Source organism: Solea solea, chromosome 16, assembly GCF_958295425.1.
Source record: "Solea solea chromosome 16, fSolSol10.1, whole genome shotgun sequence".
Taxonomy (NCBI): domain Eukaryota; kingdom Metazoa; phylum Chordata; class Actinopteri; order Pleuronectiformes; family Soleidae; genus Solea; species Solea solea.
In genome coordinates this window covers 14,642,614-14,660,727 of record NC_081149.1, presented here as the reverse complement: position 1 = coordinate 14,660,727, position 18,114 = coordinate 14,642,614, and the positions used below count along the sequence as shown (strand labels likewise).

The 18,114-nt window shown below is 39.8% G+C and overlaps 3 protein-coding genes and 1 pseudogene across 3 annotated transcripts; all 4 read left to right on the top strand.

Annotated features, from left to right (window-relative positions):
* The first annotated feature begins 376 nt into the window (after positions 1 to 376).
* Positions 377 to 9,863, top strand: LOC131475140 (cytochrome P450 2K1-like). The gene is made up of 14 exons (XM_058653024.1): positions 377 to 586; positions 690 to 852; positions 1,001 to 1,150; positions 1,288 to 1,448; positions 1,663 to 1,835; positions 6,006 to 6,186; positions 6,284 to 6,446; positions 6,672 to 6,821; positions 6,939 to 7,099; positions 7,359 to 7,538; positions 7,646 to 7,784; positions 9,022 to 9,206; positions 9,285 to 9,426; positions 9,497 to 9,863. Exons 1-14 carry the CDS (start codon positions 377 to 379, stop codon positions 9,682 to 9,684), a joined length of 2,346 nt encoding a protein of 781 aa, XP_058509007.1. The 3' UTR covers positions 9,685 to 9,863.
* Positions 2,133 to 3,280, top strand: LOC131475139 (cytochrome P450 2K1-like). Its single transcript, XM_058653023.1, has 4 exons — positions 2,133 to 2,311; positions 2,452 to 2,636; positions 2,715 to 2,856; positions 2,927 to 3,280. Exons 1-4 carry the CDS (start codon positions 2,134 to 2,136, stop codon positions 3,112 to 3,114), a joined length of 693 nt encoding a protein of 230 aa, XP_058509006.1. The 5' UTR covers position 2,133; the 3' UTR covers positions 3,115 to 3,280.
* Positions 9,864 to 10,649: 786 nt separating the features above from the next.
* Positions 10,650 to 15,145, top strand: LOC131475138 (cytochrome P450 2K1-like). The gene is made up of 10 exons (XM_058653022.1): positions 10,650 to 10,908; positions 11,791 to 11,989; positions 12,130 to 12,292; positions 12,372 to 12,521; positions 12,661 to 12,821; positions 13,438 to 13,617; positions 13,708 to 13,849; positions 13,922 to 14,106; positions 14,282 to 14,423; positions 14,521 to 15,145. Exons 2-10 carry the CDS (start codon positions 11,792 to 11,794, stop codon positions 14,706 to 14,708), a joined length of 1,509 nt encoding a protein of 502 aa, XP_058509005.1. The 5' UTR covers positions 10,650 to 10,908; position 11,791; the 3' UTR covers positions 14,709 to 15,145.
* Positions 15,146 to 15,332: 187 nt separating this feature from the next.
* On the top strand, positions 15,333 to 18,010 carry LOC131475250 (cytochrome P450 2K3-like; annotated as a pseudogene).
* The last annotated feature ends 104 nt before the right edge of the window (positions 18,011 to 18,114 follow it).

Genomic DNA, 18,114 nt, shown 5'->3' with positions numbered 1-18,114 from the left:
TTAACACACAACATGTGTATGTGCAAACATGTCTTGTGTAACAGCCCTTTTTCAAAGCAGATATTTGACATGGAATAGGAGGACAAACACAGGGTTTTACCAATAACATTAATTCTGGTTCCACTCCAGGTTTAAGACACTCAGAGTTGTGCTATTGTTCAAATCTGTAGAAGCAGTTTGCTATTTCAACAACTATACTGTACGTGCACACACGTGGTCGCATACAAATGTGTTTAATACCATCATTATTCTCATAACTGTGTTCTGACACATCCCAGGAGGGCGGAGAGAAGAGGAGTAAGACCATCCTGAACACTACACTCGCACTCCACTTCTACACTACCTGTGTACAGAACATCTCTTAACAGCAGAACAAATGGCTCTTTTGTTAGATGATGTTTTCTCTCTCACCACCAGTCCAACCATCGTGTTGGGGACCGTTTTTCTCCTGCTCCTTCTCTACGTCGTCTCCAGGAGCTTCACCTCTGAGTTAATGAGCAAGGAGCCCCCAGGACCAAGGCCTTTGCCCCTGCTTGGAAACCTATTGCAGCTTGATCTCAAGAGGTCCTACAAAACACTCTGTGAGGTGAGTTTAACATGCTTTACTTTTTTATTGCTCTATGGTTTTGTTTTAGGGTATTTAAATCTCTCTCTCTTTTTTTTTAAAATTTTTGTTATCATTTCTCCAGCTCTCAGAGAAATATGGCTCTGTCTTTACGGTTTACTTGGGAACCAAGAAAGTGGTCGTCCTGGCTGGATACAAAGCAGTCAGAGAGGCTCTGGTCGGCCACGCGGAAGAGTTCGGAGACCGACACATCTTCCCCATATTTCATGATACTCATCATGGTCATGGTATGACCTATCTTTTAAATCTTTCATTTAGTTGCTGTTGTTTTTTCATGTTCTCTTGTACTTGTCGTCTTGTCTGTTTAATGTTGCAATTTTGTTTTAAAAACCTTTGTGTGTGTGTTTTGTTTTATTCAACCCTCATGTTTCATAGGAATTGTGTTTGCTAACGGGGAGTCGTGGAAAGAGATGAGACGTTTTGCCCTGAGCACCATGAGAGACTTTGGGATGGGGAAACGACTGGTGGAGAGCAAGATCTTCGAGGAATGTCAGTTTCTGATGCAAATGTTCGAGCAGCACAAAGGTATTGTGTGAAATAAAGAGTGTGCCGGGGCTATATAGCACTCCAGGCAGTCTTTGTGAAATGCATAGTGAAGCATTTTGTTGGTATGACTCAGTGCATTGCAGCTTTTTAATATCGTTTTTTTGTGTATTTCAAAGGAAAGCCGTTTGACACAGCGTGTCCGATGAATTATGCCACATACAATGTAATCTCCTCCATTGTGTATGGAAGCAGATTTGAATATGAGGATCCTCAATTCCAAAACCTAGTCAGAAGGTTGAATGAGAACGTTAACCTTTCAGGTTCTCCACCAATCCAGGTAATCCTTGTGTTTGCCATTTCACAAGTAAGCTAATATAGGACGTATATATATATATAGACGCTTAAGGAATGATTGCACTGTAATGACCTGAAGGCCTTTTCCTTCACCTGTTGTTTCAATACACTTTATCGACATAACACCTTCATGAGTAAATAATCTATCCATGCTGCTTTCAATAATCTGCCGTTTTATGTTTAATGTTGTGTCACAGGTTTACAACATGTTTCCCAGACTGGTCCGCTGGATAAAAACCCAACAGCTCATACTGAAAAACTGTGAAAATACGAACGACGACGTCAAAGATCTCATCAAGCAACTGAAAGAGACGCTCAACCCTCACTCCTGCAGAGGGCTTGTGGACTGTTTTCTGATCCGGAAGCAGAAAGCACAAGTAAAACGCCACGTTTCATCTTTTTCATCATAGTGCCAGTTTATTTAAACGTACTTTATTTAAGCATCATGTCCATCACAGCGCTAACAAAGCATTATTCGTCCATAGTCCACAAATCCAGAAATAAAAACATTTTTATATTAAGTAAAGCAGCTATCTTTTCTATTAAGCACACTTTATTTAACCTCTCATTTTCCCTCTCACCACCAGTAAGTGAATAATTTGTATTAGCTGAGCTATAGCTCCCCCTGGTGTTCAACCTTATGATATTCTATACTTGGTTCAGTGGTTATGTTGATGTATGATTTATTGTTTTGTCCTTCTCAGGACTCTCTTGCTGTGGACACTCACTACCACGAGAGAAACTTGTTTTCCACGATAAACAACCTGTTTAGTGCAGGCACAGACACCACAGCAAGCACACTCAGATGGGCTTTGCTGCTCATGGCCAAATATCCACATATACAAGGTAAAGACGGAAAGAAACAGTCATGTCTTTACCCATAGATGGATGCATTTTGGTAAACTTCCCCACAGCTTGTAGAACGTTAATGAGCAGAGTTTTTGTGAGACCAGGCGAACATGACGACTTTTCTCTTGTGCTCACAGATCAGGTCCAGGAGGAGTTGAGTACGGTGGTAGGAAACCGCCAGGTCCAGATAGACGATCGCAAGAACCTGCCCTACACTGATGCTGTCATCCATGAGACACAGAGACTGGCCAACGTTGTCCCCATGGCCCTTCCTCACAAAACCAGCCGTGACATCACCTTCCAGGGCTACTTTATCAAACAGGTCAGTTCATCACATCTGGACCAACATGCGCTTTCATTCTGACTGAGTATTTACATGTTTTCTCTCTTTTAACACCAGGGAACGATCGTGTTTCCTCTTCTTACTTCTGTGCTGTATGATGAGAGTGAATGGGAGAGCCCACACACTTTCAACCCATCCCACTTTCTAGACAAGGAGGGTAAATTCATCAGGAGAGACGCCTTCTTACCCTTCTCTGCAGGTATGTGTTTGTTCTCCACGGATCAACTCTCATTTACACTTGAACAAGCGTGACCTCTGCTTTCTTGTAGGTCGCAGGGCGTGTCTTGGAGAGAGTCTGGCAAAGATGGAGCTCTTCCTCTTCTTCACCACTCTCCTCCAGCGCTTCCGCTTCACTCCTGCACCTGGAGTTGCGGAGGACGACCTGGATCTCACACCATCTGTGGGCTTCACCCTCACCCCGTCACCTCATGAGCTGTGTGCTGTCAGTCGCCTGTGAGGAAGAGCATTGCATTTCAACTATACCTTTGTCAAGGGCGTGGATATTGTTCTACATACTATTTACTCGCTCTTACATTCTCCAGACCAAAGAGGTGAACTAAAGCAGATACCCTCAGGAGACAGTAAACTCGACATGGTGGTGGGAAAATGAAAAAGACACTCTTTAAACTTAAAATCACTATGATGCTGCTGTGTTTGTCTAATTCCATCAAATTTGACTTTTTTTGTTACATTTATTTTATTTATTTTGTCAGATCTTTTACTCATAGAACCCAGTTCCAAGTTCTTTACTTCAGTCCCACAATCAGTGTTCACAACTCTGCAACAGTCTGTGTGCTTTCTGTATAATATACAATTACAACAGCGAATATACGAGTTAGTGAATGTGGACAGTTCAAACACAAATATTCTTTTGAACAGCATAACCAGAAACACAATGCTGGAAATATCTAGTGACTAATACACAAAAGGAACACTAGGGGTCACTACAGCTACTCATGGCAACATTATGAACCAGATAATTGAACTATATAGTGTACATGACAGTAGTTGAGCAAACATCATGCATATTTGTGATAGTAAACTGTAACTGATCTTAAGCGGGCAATCAGGGTTTAATAAATCACTGAACAGTATTTGTTTGAGGCTTAAACTCTCAAGCAAAACACGTGACAAAATATAACAAGCACAAACTACTTACGTAGGCGTTCGCGCACAACAGTTACAGAGCTTTTTCAACCTGCAGAACATCAGCAGGTCTAAAGAACTATAGTGTGCACCTCAGTGCATCAGTACTTCAGGGTCTGTGTGTGTGTTTTTCAATGCCAACTTCCTCTGTTGTTGTGGGAATGAGACATGTATCTCAGATCCACATGTGTCTGATGATCAACACATTTATGTCTGGAAAAACGGTATATTTTTGGGTGAAGTGGCCCATTAAAACTTAAATATTCTGCTTCTGAGCCACTGTGGGCTTGTAATCTGATCACTGTAATTTTTGGAAAAGGAAAGGAAATTTGCAAATGATATAAATCAAAAATGTTCTCGTACTTTCTCATCTCCATAATGTAAATAAACATCCTGCATATAGTTTCATTTGGCACTGAAAAAAACAAAAAACCATCAGTTATTACTTAGGTGTTTAGTCGCAGAAGACACAACCAAGGGTTAAAGGGTAAAAAAATAACAAATTCAGATACAAATATGAAATAAATATGAAAACATACATGCATGTGACACATACTGGTATAAAATGAATGTTCACAGATCTGGTTCCTCTTAAGCCGTCACTTAAGATGGGTTTTTAACATATTGGAGGTGGTTAATTCTCTTATTGCAGCTGAAATTTACTGTATGTTGTACGTCTATGTACAGGTGTTGCACACTTGCCTCAAGCTAGATTTTCAGGCAGTGATGATGTGATTTGCCTGAAATGATGTAGGTTTAAATTAATTATTTAATGAGTGCATGAATCTATAGCTCCATCTATGGCGCAGGCTGCTGCTGCTGGTGTAATTGTGCAGGGAATGCTCCTCACAAAGCTCAAATAATCACAAACTGGTGTCTTGAACGGGCCACACATGCAGCAACCCGGTCGGAACAAGGGCCTGGAGTTTGCAAACTTCTGTGTGTGCATGGGTTTTCTCCAGGTTTCTCCAGTTTCCTCCCACAGTCCAAAAACATGCAGATTTGGGGATTATAGGCACAACTGGACACTCTAAATTGACGATATGTGTGAATGTGAGAGTGGATGGTTGCTGCCTGTGTTCTGAAACCCAATATACTGCGGTACCTTCGGAATGTAGTCAAACAAGATATTAGCATTGTGGGCGTGCTGCTGACAAATCTGCCACAATGGCTCCTGTAATTACTTTTACGGTGAACTGACATCTCTAGTGTTTCCAGCACCTTGTTGCATCTATGCCACAAAGAATAAAGGTGTTTTTGAAGGCAAAAACAGGGGTGTCCAGCCTGGTAATAGCTTTTAACTTTTCTTTCATTTTAAATAAATAAAGTGACACTTGACATTTTAACAACTAGTACTTCTAATGATGAGGCGTGATAACAAATGTTTGCCTGAAGGGCATGAACAAACTTGTACAGGTTCAGGTTATCTGACAAGTTATAATTTAGTCTCAATCGCAGCAAAAACACATATTCATGACAAAACACAAGCGTGCTGTCAAACAATCTGTAAAGCACACAAAACAAATTATGGATATGAGAAAGACACACGATGCATACAATTAGAAATACTTCTACCCTGTGACATGTAGCTCTTTTATTCTGTTGTTGTTGTTGTTGTTGTTATTTTTTCCCTTTGGGGGTCTGCAACCTCTAGAATCCGATTTTTTGACCCTCAATTCTCCACATAAATGTAATAAATCCGAAATGGCTTCCCATATTTCAAACACAAGTTCGTCAGGTTTGGGGAGGTTTTCCTTTTTTGGTCAAAGCTACAGGGAGCCACTGCAAGAGGGGCTGAAGAGCCAAATGCGGCTCGAGAGCCACAGGTTGCAGACCCCACCTGATCTAAGTGGAACTCACAGCTCATAAAAATACTGTCTGGTAAAAGGTTACAAGTGTTTGCATGTTGGCTTGTTTGTGGGGAAATGACTAACTTGACATATGTTTGACCTACTTTTGAAATGCTATGGCAATAAACATACTGAGGGCTAAAACCCCATCATACCTTATGTGTTTCCCAGGGGTGTGACTGGAGCTCAGGAGGGCGGGAGGAGGATTAGTAACACAACCCTTCACAGTACCTTAATAGTGATGTGTGTCTTTAGTGCTGGGTTAGTCAGAGAAGACAACAACAACAGCAGCAGCAACAGCAGGAGCAGGAGCAGCAGCGAGAAAAGAGACAATGTCTTCTTTGTTCGATCCTGTCACCACCAGCCCAACCACCATTTTGGGAGCTGTTTTTCTCCTGCTTCTTCTCTACGTCGTCTCCAGGAGCTTCTCCTCTGAGAGAAGCAGCAAGGAGCCCCCAGGACCAAGGCCTTTGCCCCTGCTTGGAAACCTATTACAGCTTGATCTCAAGAGGCCCTACAAAACACTCTGTGAGGTGAGTGTAACAGGCTTTACTTTGTATTGCTATGCGATTGAGATTTTTTTGATTTTTTTTTTTTGCATTTTATTTATAATAAGTATCATTTCTCCAGCTCTCGGAGAAATATGGCTCCGTCTTTACGGTTTACTTGGGAACCGATAAAGTGGTCGTCCTGGCGGGATACAAAGCAGTCAAAGAGGCTCTGGTCAGCTGCGCGGAAGAGTTCGGAGACCGACACGTCTTCCCCATATTTCACGATATCAATCAAGGCCATGGTATGACCCCATCTTTTAAAACGTCAACATTGTATTTTGTGTGTAATTCTGGAGAATCACAGGCAAATAGTCACGATATTTCAGATGTCGTTTGACTTTCATTTAGTTGTTTTTTTATGTTCACTTGTAATTGTTGTCTGTTTAACGTTGCAATTTTCTTTTCAAACCTTTGTGTGTTTAGTTTTATTCTGGAGAATCACCGATGATAACGCTCATGTTTCATAGGAATTCTGTTTGCAAACGGGGAGTCGTGGAAAGAGATGAGACGTTTTGCCATCAGCACCATGAGAGACTTTGGGATGGGGAAACGACTGGTGGAGAACAAAATCTTAGAGGAATGTCAGTTTCTGATGCAAATGATGGAGCAGCACAAAGGTATTGTGTAAATATCAATAAATAAACAAGGTTAAGGTTAATTAATTTAATTTGTAATTTATTCAAATTTCCTATTGCACTGCAGGCTCACGATTTGTTTTTACCTTTCTCTCGAAGGGAGACCATTTGATACGGCATGCCCGATGAATTATGCTACATCCAATATTATCTCTTCTATTGTCTACGGGAGCAGGTTTGAATACGATGACCCTCGATTCCAAAAGTTGGTGCGAAGAGCAAATGAGAACATACGCCTTGCAGGTTCTGCGTCAATCCAGGTAACGTATACTGTGTGTTTGCAAATGTATCGGCCACAAACATGGCAGCAACTCATGACATGGTCAACATGAACTAATGATAGTTTACTGAAGTGACTTTGAACTTGGCATGGTTGTAAGTATTTCTGATTCATTGGGACCTTTACCAAATATGGGCTTTTACACTCGTGTGGCTCATAACCGATCTCTGTTGGTATAGGTGCATACAGTATGTTTCTTAGATTATTGTAATTTTTCATATGATGTTTATGTTTGGCAGGTTTACAACATGTTTCCCAGGCTGGTTCGTTGGATAAAAAACCAGCAGCTCATAGCGACAAATACTGAAAATACTATCAGAGATGTCAAAGATTTAATACTGCAGCTGAAAGAGACACTAACTCCTCACTCCTGCAGAGGACTCGTGGACTGTTTTCTGGATCGGAAGCAGAAAGAAGAAGTAAAACAACGTATTTCATGTTCTTCATCAAACTAAATATATATAGCAGTGGGGTGCGTGGCTATTTTATACTGATGTATGGGTGTTTGTTTGTTTTTTATCCTCAGCAAACTGTTAAGGACACTTACTACCATGAGACAAACCTGATATTCGTGATAACTAACCTGTTTGGTGCAGGCACAGATACCACAGCAAGCACGCTCAGATGGGGTTTGCTGCTTATGGCCAAATATCCACATATACAAGGTAAAGACGGAGAGAAACATTCGTATGTTTACCCATGGATGCCTGCTAACTAACAAACTTGAATTCAATCTTCAGCTTCACTCAAAAAAAGCATTGCACATACGATGGGCAGTTTTCGCTCTGTATGGTCGTAGAAAGTAAAGAAAACATTTTCTTTGGACTCTGGACTTTCAGATGGTGGAATGTGCTTGTTTTAAATTCTCCTGAGACACATATTTATCTGTGTGTTCTTTAAAGGGAAAAGGGTGAGACACATTTCTGGTTATAATTTTGTGAACAATACTCGAATCATAAGTAAAGGGGAATTAGGCAGGCTTGTATAAAGTACCCTAAAGGGATACTTGAGTAAAAGAACAAGTATCTTACCAGAAAATGACTTTGGTTGAAGTTGAAGTCACTTTTTTTTTATAATATCACTTAAGTAAAAGTGTTTGTATAAGTACAGTATATGATATTAAAAGTAATTTTCTGATATAAAATTGTACTTAAGTTTTAGAAGTAAAAGCATTAAAAAAGTGAGGATTGAGCCATAGCTCAGTGGTAGAGCGAGTTGTCTTTCAACTGGAATGTTGTGGGCTCAGTTCAGTCTGTACGTGTCCTTGAGCAAGACACTTAACCCCGTGTTGCTGCAGCGTGTGAATGGCTATGAAAGCTGTGTGAATGTCAAAACTATAGTGTAAAGCAGCTCAGCAAGACTAGAAAAGCTCTGTATACTGTAAATACAGACCATTACCAACTCTTCTTCCTCTTCCACGAGTAACAAAAGTAGTAAGAGGGAGTGTAGTGGTGTAAAAGGGAAGGTTGCTAGAAATATAAATAACAAAGTAAAGGTACAGACACGTGAATTTTGTACTTAAGTACAGTAACTAAGCATTTGTACTGTTATATTACAACAACTAGAACAACTGGAATGAAACAAAAAACCCAATTTGACACATCGAGTGAGGAAAAACTGGGAAAAATGGAAGAGCCACAGGACGTGCAGTAGGTGTCACATGTACAGAAACAAGTTCAGCAGATTAAAAACAAAACATCACATTTGCAAAGAGTGGAAACATATAAAATACAGAATGTGAAATGTATTTTATATGGTCTCAAATACTTCTACGTTAGAAGTGTTGATAGGACATGTATGAAACAATTGACCAAAAATTAACATTCAAACCTTCAAGGTCACATTGACCAATTTCTTTTGTGAGACCAGGCTAACTTGACGACTTTTCTCTTGTGCTCACAGATCAGGTCCAGGAGGAGTTGAGTACGGTGGTAGGAAACCGCCAGGTCCAGATAGACGATCGCAAGAACCTGCCCTACACTGATGCTGTCATCCATGAGACACAGAGACTGGCCAACATTGTCCCCATGGCCCTTCCTCACAAAACCAGCCGTGACATCACCTTCCAGGGCTACTTTATCAAACAGGTCAGTTCATCACATCTGGACCAACATGTTCTTTCATGCTGACTGAGTATTTACATATTTTCTCTCTCTTAACACCAGGGAACGATCGTGTTTCCTCTTCTTACTTCTGTGCTGTATGATGAGAGTGAATGGGAGAGCCCACACACTTTCAACCCATCCCACTTTCTAGACAAGGAGGGTAAATTCATCAGGAGAGACGCCTTCTTACCCTTCTCTGCAGGTATGTGTTTGTTCTCCACGGATCAACTCTCGTTTACACTTGAACAAGCGTGACCTCTGCTTTCTTGTAGGTCGCAGGGCGTGTCTTGGAGAGAGTCTGGCAAAGATGGAGCTCTTCCTCTTCTTCACCACTCTCCTCCAGCGCTTCCGCTTCACTCCTGCACCTGGAGTTGCGGAGGACGACCTGGATCTCACACCATCTGTGGGCTTCACCCTCACCCCGTCACCTCATGAGCTGTGTGCTGTCAGTCGCCTGTGAGGAAGAGCATTGCATTTCAAATGTGTCTTGTTCTACTGACTATTATACTAAAAGAGATACCTCCATTCTTTGCTATAAATTCATTTAGATTTTCTTATTTTTGTATGCAGGTTTTTGTCAGTTATTTCTAATGCAAAATGACAAAAAGTAATTAATTGATTAAAACAAGTGTAATTAGATTTTGTATATTGTAATTTCCTTGTGATCATGTCATTTACCACATTTGTAATTACTTAATTTTGATCTTTTATTTTGTGCCTTTGTATTTCTTCCTGGATAATATTGAATCATAACACACACACACACATATATATACATATATATGTGTATATATATATATATATGCATGTATATGTATATATATATATCTATGTATATGTATATATGCATGTATATGTATATATGCATGTATATGTATGTGTATATATGCATATATTTATATATATATATACATATGTATGTATGTATGTATATATATACACATACATACGTATGTACGTATATGTATATATATACATATATATGTGTCTATATATATATTATCAAACCATCTGATGTAAATAGATAACAACAGACAAAAAGTAACGGACAAAAAACTATTGAAAGACTAAAATTGCTATGAATTATGAATTTGATAAAAGTATTTTTGGAGCTTAAGTACGTCACAGTAAAGCTAGTATACATACATTTTATTGTAATGGGTATTTTCGTATTCATATATACATAGACAAATAGATATATATTTTTTTGTACGTTGCTTTCAGTATTATTTTGACTTTATTTTGAAAACCGGAAAAATGGCGACTCGATTTCTTCTAATGAATGGCCGTTTCTTAATACTTGGGAAATATATACTTGCCAAATACGGGAGTACACAGGTATGTGGTTGTTTCTCAATATACGTCATATCTTCATACACAAACCACATGTTTGAATTCTAAATGACTCATTTCTCGCCTCAAATGATGTTAAAACTTTGTTCCGGGACACAGATAAATATTTATTTCAGATTTCTATTTCTATTATCTGATGCTATGCTCCGCCGAAATGTATTCTGGGATACATGGCCATCCCAAGTACGCTTAAGTCACCTCCGATGCATACTTGGTCAAAATGGGCGGAGCGAGAACACTTCCGGGTTTGAGAACCGTCCTCGCTGTTCGCCTCCTTGAGAATTGGAACAGCACCTGGACTGAGACTGAGGACGTTCTCACAAGTACGCAAGTACGCACAAGTATGGATATATTATATTGAGTCGGCTCGAAATCGACAACGTAGGTTGGGTTTTGAGTTAAATACAAATATTTAAAAGTCTCTCGTAAACTCGAAATAATTCACCTGAAGGTAAGGTTAAGTTCAAGATTAATTACCAGCTAAGTTTAAAACGTGATGTTTCTTTCTTTATTTTTGTAAGGAGACGTCTATAGCTCTTAAATATAAACACGCGTTTGCTCCACAGTCCTGTGTCTGTTCCCTGAGGGTGACAACATGTGAAAAACAAACAATGCATTCAATTCTTTTCAGTTTGCATCGGAATGTTTTCATACATATGGAAACAAGGAGTTGCTGCAATTATACCCAGTGTTCATACACATTAAAAAAACTGGCCCCCTGTCTGTTATATAAACCTATTTAGTAAATGTTTGCATGCCAGTAACAGGCAGAGATGGAAAGTGTGTCTTCTTTAACTGCGGTCAAGTGAGCCGTCGTTCGTTTTTAAGTGCGCCCGTGCAATCGAACTTACGGTGAATGCTGGGAGTCGGCTGAGAAGCAGCGCTAGTTTGATACCGGCGAGATCACTTCCGGTTTTCAAAATAAGATGTTACTAATACAAGGGCAATCAATCATGCTGATTTTAAGACATTGGGTCACATTGTCCAGAAGCTATTGAACTAAATATTTTCCCTAATTTATTTAGATTTTTACTGTACAATAAAATCACTTTGGCCCATAAGTTCTGACAGTGGTTGGTACAGTTGACTTCAGGGGCATGCTGACTACTACCTCAGTCATTGTCAAACATTTTTACTGTATAATTTTTTGAGAAACACTCTGATGACCTGATGACCTCTGATACAGTGTGTTTCTCCACACTGTTGACTGTAGCATGATGTTTGAAGATCTTCCCTCCTCCACTTCACTCTTCATGTTGGTGGCCACTGTGGCTCTGCTGGTCCTCCATGTTCTTCACTTCAGAGTCGGCACCAAAGAAAACCGGAGGGAGCCTCCAGGACCTAAACCTCTTCCCCTGCTTGGTAACCTGCTTCAGGTGGATCTAAAGAGACTGGACACCTCTCTTTTTGATGTGAGGAATGTTAATGTCAAATAATTATGATTATTTCCATTGCACAGTGGCAGTACATTTTTATTATAGTAGTTCATTTCACACATCATATCATATAGTATGTTGTGCTGTGAGTCTCCTTTTTATTTGCCTTGATATAGCTGGCTAAAAAATATGGACCAGTATTTACAGTATACCTGGGACCTAAGAAGGTGGTGGTCCTGGCAGGATACAGGACAGTCAAGAAAGCTCTGGTCAATTATGCCGAGGAGTTTGGAGACAGAGAAGTCATGCCTGTATTTTACGATTTTAACAAAGGACATGGTAGGAAAAGGTGGTGTAGCTTTTTTTTGTTAACAAGCGATGTTGGGGTTAAACACAAGTCAACATCCTTTGTTTTCAGGCATCCTGTTTACCAATGGCGACGTATGGAAAGAGATGAGGCGTTTTGCTCTGAGCACACTGAGAGACTTCGGAATGGGAAGAAGAACTAGTGAAGAAACAATTATCGAGGAATGTCACCATCTGGTTGAAGAATTTGAACAACATAAAGGTAACAAAGCTTAAACCAGGTTAGTTTAAGTTTTACTTAAACCAACCTGGCAAACTTAAACCAGGTTGGTTTAAGTTTGCGGCATTCCCTCGAGTAATTCACATTTATTGGCTGGTGGTTGTGATTTTACTCCTGTCAGGTGAAGCCTTCAACAACAGGAGGCCTGTTTCTTATGCATCTTCAAATGTTATATCCGCTCTCATGTTTGGGAAGAGGTTTGACTACAAAGATCCTGAAATCCATACCCTATTGGAACAGGATATCGAGTCCATTCGTCTAACAGGATCAGCTTCCATTCTGGTACTGCAGTGACCGAGTGATTGCACCTTTTATTGTTGCACATGGCTTTGCAGAACTTGCAAGTCTCCACTATGATCAAACCATTGTCAAACGAGTTTGTGCTATCAAAAATGAATCAATTACTAAATTAATCGACAACTATTTTGATAATTGGTCTGAAGCTTTTTTTCATGATTAAAACAAGATTTCCGATTGTTTAAGCTTCCTAATTTTTTAAGGTTTTCTGATATTTTATGGACCAAACGATTAATCGAGAAAATAATCGACAGATGAATCGATTATAAAAATAATCGTTAGTTGCAGCTCTATACACAAGGATTAACACTTCCTGTCCCCACGTGCTGCTGCTGTATACACACAAACACTCCCTCAGTCATGGCATGGCTGATGGTATTTCTTGATTTTCAATTGTGTGTATGTATGTTTTTTTGTTTTTTTAAATCAATTTATACATTTTTCTTTTTTTTAAACTCCCTAACAACATCAGTAAGAGTCTATATTGTATGAGTTTTAATTGTAATACTAAAATGAACAATTATAATAGTCTACAAAATTCAACAGCTCTCCCTTGGAGTTGTCCTTGGATTTTAACTGATTCAGGGTTAAACTTTTACAGATATACAATGCATTCCCTTGGCTGGGCCCTTGTCTTAAAAACTGGAGAGCGTTGATGAAGAATGTAGAAGACAGCGTTGCAGAAACAAAGAGGATAATAGCAGAACTGAAGGAGACCCTGAACCCTGACATGTGCAGATGCTTTATTGATGTTTTCCTGAGTCGAATGCAACGTCTGGAGGTGGGTTTTTCATCCTCTTGAATCCACACCGAGGCTAATTATACTGATCAGTCATTTAGTACAACCTTACTTTTCTGTATGTTATTCTAGGAGTCTGGAATCAAGGACTCGCACTTCCATGATGACAACCTGCTCTATAGTGTAACAAATCTGTTTGCAGCTGGAACTGATACCATAGCGATATCTCTGCATTGGAGCCTACTTTTAATGGCCAAGTACCCTCGTATTCAAGGTGTGACTCATTTTGATCTCCAATTGGGGTTAAGGTGGAACTCGCATAATTTTGCATATGCTTTGTATTCAGACAAAGTCCACGAGGAGCTGAGAAGGGTGGTTGGAAGTCGTCAGATTAGAGTGACGGACAGGAAGGACTTGCCATACACCGATGCTGTCATCCATGAGACACAGCGACTGGCCAACATTGTACCCATGGCCATTCCTCACAAAACCAGCAGAGATGTCACTTTCCAGGGCTGCTTTATCGAAAAAGTCAGTTGCTTACAAATTCAGCAGCATCTGGGGCCTTTAGTGAGAGCATTGTCATCTGGGATCAGATCCCAGTTTCTCTGCAACCCTTACAGGATGAGCAGAAAGTGGAGGCGTGGATGTTCGTCTGTTTCTGAAAGCCCTGATAATAGTGGTTCTGTTCTTCTTTTGTCAACAGGGAACTACCGTGTTTCCTCTTCTAACCTCTGTCCTGTATGATGAGAGTCAATGGGAGAGCCCACATACTTTCAACCCCTCACACTTCTTAGATAAGGAGGGCAGATTTGTAAAGAGTGATGCCTTCATGCCATTCTCTGCCGGTACAGTATAACACCGTTATGGGACGGCGTTCTCTGCAGATTGCAGATGGTGTGGTTGTTTTTCGTCCAATGGATCTGCATCTCTTTGTTCTTGTAGGTCGCAGAGTGTGCCTTGGAGAAAGTCTGGCCAGGATGGAGCTCTTCCTCTTCTTCACCTCTCTGCTTCAGCACTTTCGTTTTACGCCTCCGCCTGGAGTCACAGAGGACGAACTTAGTCTCACACCGTTTGTGGGCTTAACCCTCAGCCCTTTACCTCATGAGCTGTGTGCTGTCAGTCGCCAATGAGAAAGACAGCTCGGTCTGGCACTACAAAGGCAGTTCATCAGTTCATCATACCCAGCAAATGACTTTTTTATATCTGGCTTCACCAAAGCCTAATACTATGTTGGATGTTTTCACTGTGTGTAATCAAGCATACTGGTTGTCTTTGTGATGACTTGTGTTGTATAAATAAACTATCCTTGCCATAATTTGGTATTAGTCCTACCTGGACCTTTCCTTGTGATCATGTCATTTACCACATTTGCGATTACTTCATTTTGATCTTTTATTTTGTGCCTTTTGTTTTTCGTCCTGGATAATATTGAATCACAGTATGATGTGGACATCTAACCCTAACCCTTTTACCTGTGTGCGGTCAGTAGCCTTTTTCTCTTAAATGTGATGCACACTGGGTTACTTTGTGATCATTGTGCTGTATAAATAAACTAGCCTTTCCATAATGTGGTGTTACTCTTTAATCTTCTGGGCCTGTTCCGACAGTTTGAAACAGTAACTATCAATAAGTTACACCCTTACCTGAGAAGGGAGAAGTGCAGTCAAAGGTTTTGACTTCATGTATTGACCAAATTGATTCTGTCAACTGTCATGGAGGACGTTGTGCTTGTATTCACCAATACAACCCATATCATGAGTGCATTTGTGATCTTATTCATCGTCTATCTATTCTTCCCAAGCTTTGGCTCCCAGAGAAAGGAACCTCCCGGATCACGTCCACTGCCCCTGCTTGGTAATTTGCTACAGCTGGATCCTAAGTTTCCTCACACCTCACTCTATGAGGTACGGGCATGATATACTGTTATGTAAATGAACTCTATATTGGCAGGGATTTATGATGGACATCTTTTTTGTGAGAATTTGTGAGAAAAGTTTTTATTTTTTTTATATGTTCAAGCTCTCCAAGAAATATGGACGAATATTCACATTTCACTCTGGACCAAAAGAAGCAGTGGTGCTGGCAGGACACAAGATGATCAAAGAAACGTTGCCAATTTTCAGTGACCTAGAATTAACTCATGGTAAGAAACATTTTGTTTGATTTTGTATTTTCTAAACTTTTATTTATTTTATTTTTTTTTATGAATGTGTTGCCTTGTGCTCCTTTACCAGTATTTTCAAAATAATAAAATGAACTATTTTTTGCTAATGGAGATACATGGAGAGAGATGAGACACTTTGCACAAGCTAACCTGAAGCAATTTGGAACAGGAGAAAAATAAATGAAGAGAAAATTATAGAGAAGATTCAATACCTGATTGACGTGTGTAAGAAAACAAGAAGGTAATAAACCTCCGACACAAGATCCCGTGTTTAAGACTGAACACTGAAATAACACAATTCCAATGGAATGTTGCCAATATTATAATTGTCTTCTTTCAGGTAAGGCGTTTGACACCACCCAGCCTGTGAGCTACGCTGCCTCCAACGTCATATGTTCTTTTCTGTATGGGCAAAGATTTGATTATGATGACGAAGACTTCAGATCTATGGTGGACCAGACCAGAAGGAACACTCAACTCTCTCGTCTTCAATACAGGTAATGGAATGTGTCCTATATTAATAATCTACTACTGACAGAATTGTCACTGTTGATGTCAGTCTTTTGGTTTAGGGGTTAACCAAGGTCAAGCTGTGATATTGGCATGGTAAACTGACCTGTCTGCAATGATTTTTAGGATGGGAGAAGAGGAGGAGATCATTGATTGTAGACCTTAAGCTCATTTGAACTCATTTGAACTAATTTGAAAGTGGTTTGAATGTAACAGACAATTATTTATATCTAAAAGTTAGACACCATAGGTATGCACGTGTCCCTGGATTTTTAAGTAGGGTTTTAAGATTGTTAATGTTTTTCTTTATGTAGAGCATGAGTATTTTCAAAATGTTCAGTTTCATAACCATTGTCTGCTGTTGGCTTGTAAGTACACATATTGTGAATTGTTTCTTTTTTTATTAACAGTTATACAACAGCTTTCCAAGGCTGTTCAGGTGGCTCTGCGCCCGAAAGCATCTGATAAAGGGTGCCTTCGCAAATCGGACACTTGTGGCAGAGAGGATGAAGCATTTAGAGGCTGATCCATCCTCTGAATCCACACATGAGCAGAGGTTTTGTGGATTCCTTTCTGGTGCACAAGAAAGAGCTTGAGGTATAGGCATAATTATTTTTCCTAGAATAAAGATAGAAAGTTGGTCATACTGCATAGGTATAGTTATTTTTTGTGTCCTGTAAATTAATTCTCATGTTGAATTAATATGTAGAAGCATTCAAATAACACCAAAACTCAAAGGAAGTAAAGTTAGCCCTTTACTAACTTTAGCCCTTTACTGACTGTAAATATATAGTGGTCCAAAATGAACTTGGTTTCCGATGTAAAAATAATTCTTCATACAGTCAGGTGATTGTACACTCATGAAAAATTAAGTGTAATTATTTTGTCTTCAATTTCTGCCAAATGAAAGATTTTCACCAGAATTCTGCACACTCATCCTTTAAATGTATGGCCTAATGCATGTATTTAAACAGAGTAAATGTTGATCTTTAATACCTAGCACTTGCTTAATGTTTTAGTGGCCCATGTACAGTACAAGTGCTGCCTTTGATTACTGACTGTAATGCTACTGTCAAAAATAACTATGTCACTCACTCATGTGTTTTCATAGCTTGTAAGGCATCCGGGAAAACAAACGCTCTCTTTCACCAAGTCAATCTACAGCTTTCTGTTGTCAACCTGTTGGCCGCTGGCACTGACTCTGCATCGTCTACTATCACATTTGGCTTGCTGTTCATGGCTGAGTACCCAGAAATTCAAGGTAAGGACCATAAAACATGATTAAGGATATTAAATTGAGGTTTAAGTCTGGTTATAGTCTCATTTGATCTTTAGGGAACCACAGTGCTTGTTTTGCTCTCATCTGCTCTTGGGGATGAAGATGTATGGGAAAAGAGTCACACATTCAACCCTGGCCATTTTCTCTTTAGAAAGAGGGATGCTTTCATACCATGCTCTGCAGGTACCTGGGATAGGGTTTATTTGTTTTATCAGCAAGAGGTTTAACAAAAATTCACAAGGACATGACTTTGTTCCTTTGCTTCAGGCGCAAGGAATTGTATTGGTGAGAGTCTGGCCAAGATTGAGCTGTTCCTGTTCTTCACCTCACTCCTCCAGCACTTTCGCTTCTCTCCTCCACCTGGAGTTAGAGAAAAGGAACTGGATCCGACACCCACAGGGCATGAGATCTGTGCCATCAGCAGATATGAACATGTTAAAAAAGAGCAGGAGATATTAAATAAGATGAACTACATCTAAAGTAAGCTTCAACTGTACTCTGTCATTAAGCTGATCTCAGTTTCCACCACTTCACTTTATTTTAAACCACTTCATGATTAGAATATTATGCGTTGCGTTTAAGT

What these genes read in the sequence shown, in the direction of transcription:
- LOC131475140 (XM_058653024.1), top strand. Translation starts at nt 377, where the DNA reads ATGGCTCTTTTGTTAGATGATGTTTTCTCTCTCACCACCAGTCCAACC. An exon ending in CCTACAAAACACTCTGTGAG is followed by an intron (nt 6,187 to 6,283) that starts GTGAGTGTAACA and finishes TCATTTCTCCAG; the next exon opens with CTCTCGGAGAAATATGGCTC. An exon ending in CAAATATCCACATATACAAG is followed by an intron (nt 7,785 to 9,021) that starts GTAAAGACGGAG and finishes TTGTGCTCACAG; the next exon opens with ATCAGGTCCAGGAGGAGTTG.
- LOC131475138 (XM_058653022.1), top strand. Translation starts at nt 11,792, where the DNA reads ATGATGTTTGAAGATCTTCCCTCCTCCACTTCACTCTTCATGTTGGTG. An exon ending in AGAATTTGAACAACATAAAG is followed by an intron (nt 12,522 to 12,660) that starts GTAACAAAGCTT and finishes TACTCCTGTCAG; the next exon opens with GTGAAGCCTTCAACAACAGG. An exon ending in AGGGCTGCTTTATCGAAAAA is followed by an intron (nt 14,107 to 14,281) that starts GTCAGTTGCTTA and finishes TTTTGTCAACAG; the next exon opens with GGAACTACCGTGTTTCCTCT.
- LOC131475139 (XM_058653023.1), top strand. Translation starts at nt 2,134, where the DNA reads ATGTTGATGTATGATTTATTGTTTTGTCCTTCTCAGGACTCTCTTGCT. An exon ending in CAAATATCCACATATACAAG is followed by an intron (nt 2,312 to 2,451) that starts GTAAAGACGGAA and finishes TTGTGCTCACAG; the next exon opens with ATCAGGTCCAGGAGGAGTTG. An exon ending in AGGGCTACTTTATCAAACAG is followed by an intron (nt 2,637 to 2,714) that starts GTCAGTTCATCA and finishes TTTTAACACCAG; the next exon opens with GGAACGATCGTGTTTCCTCT.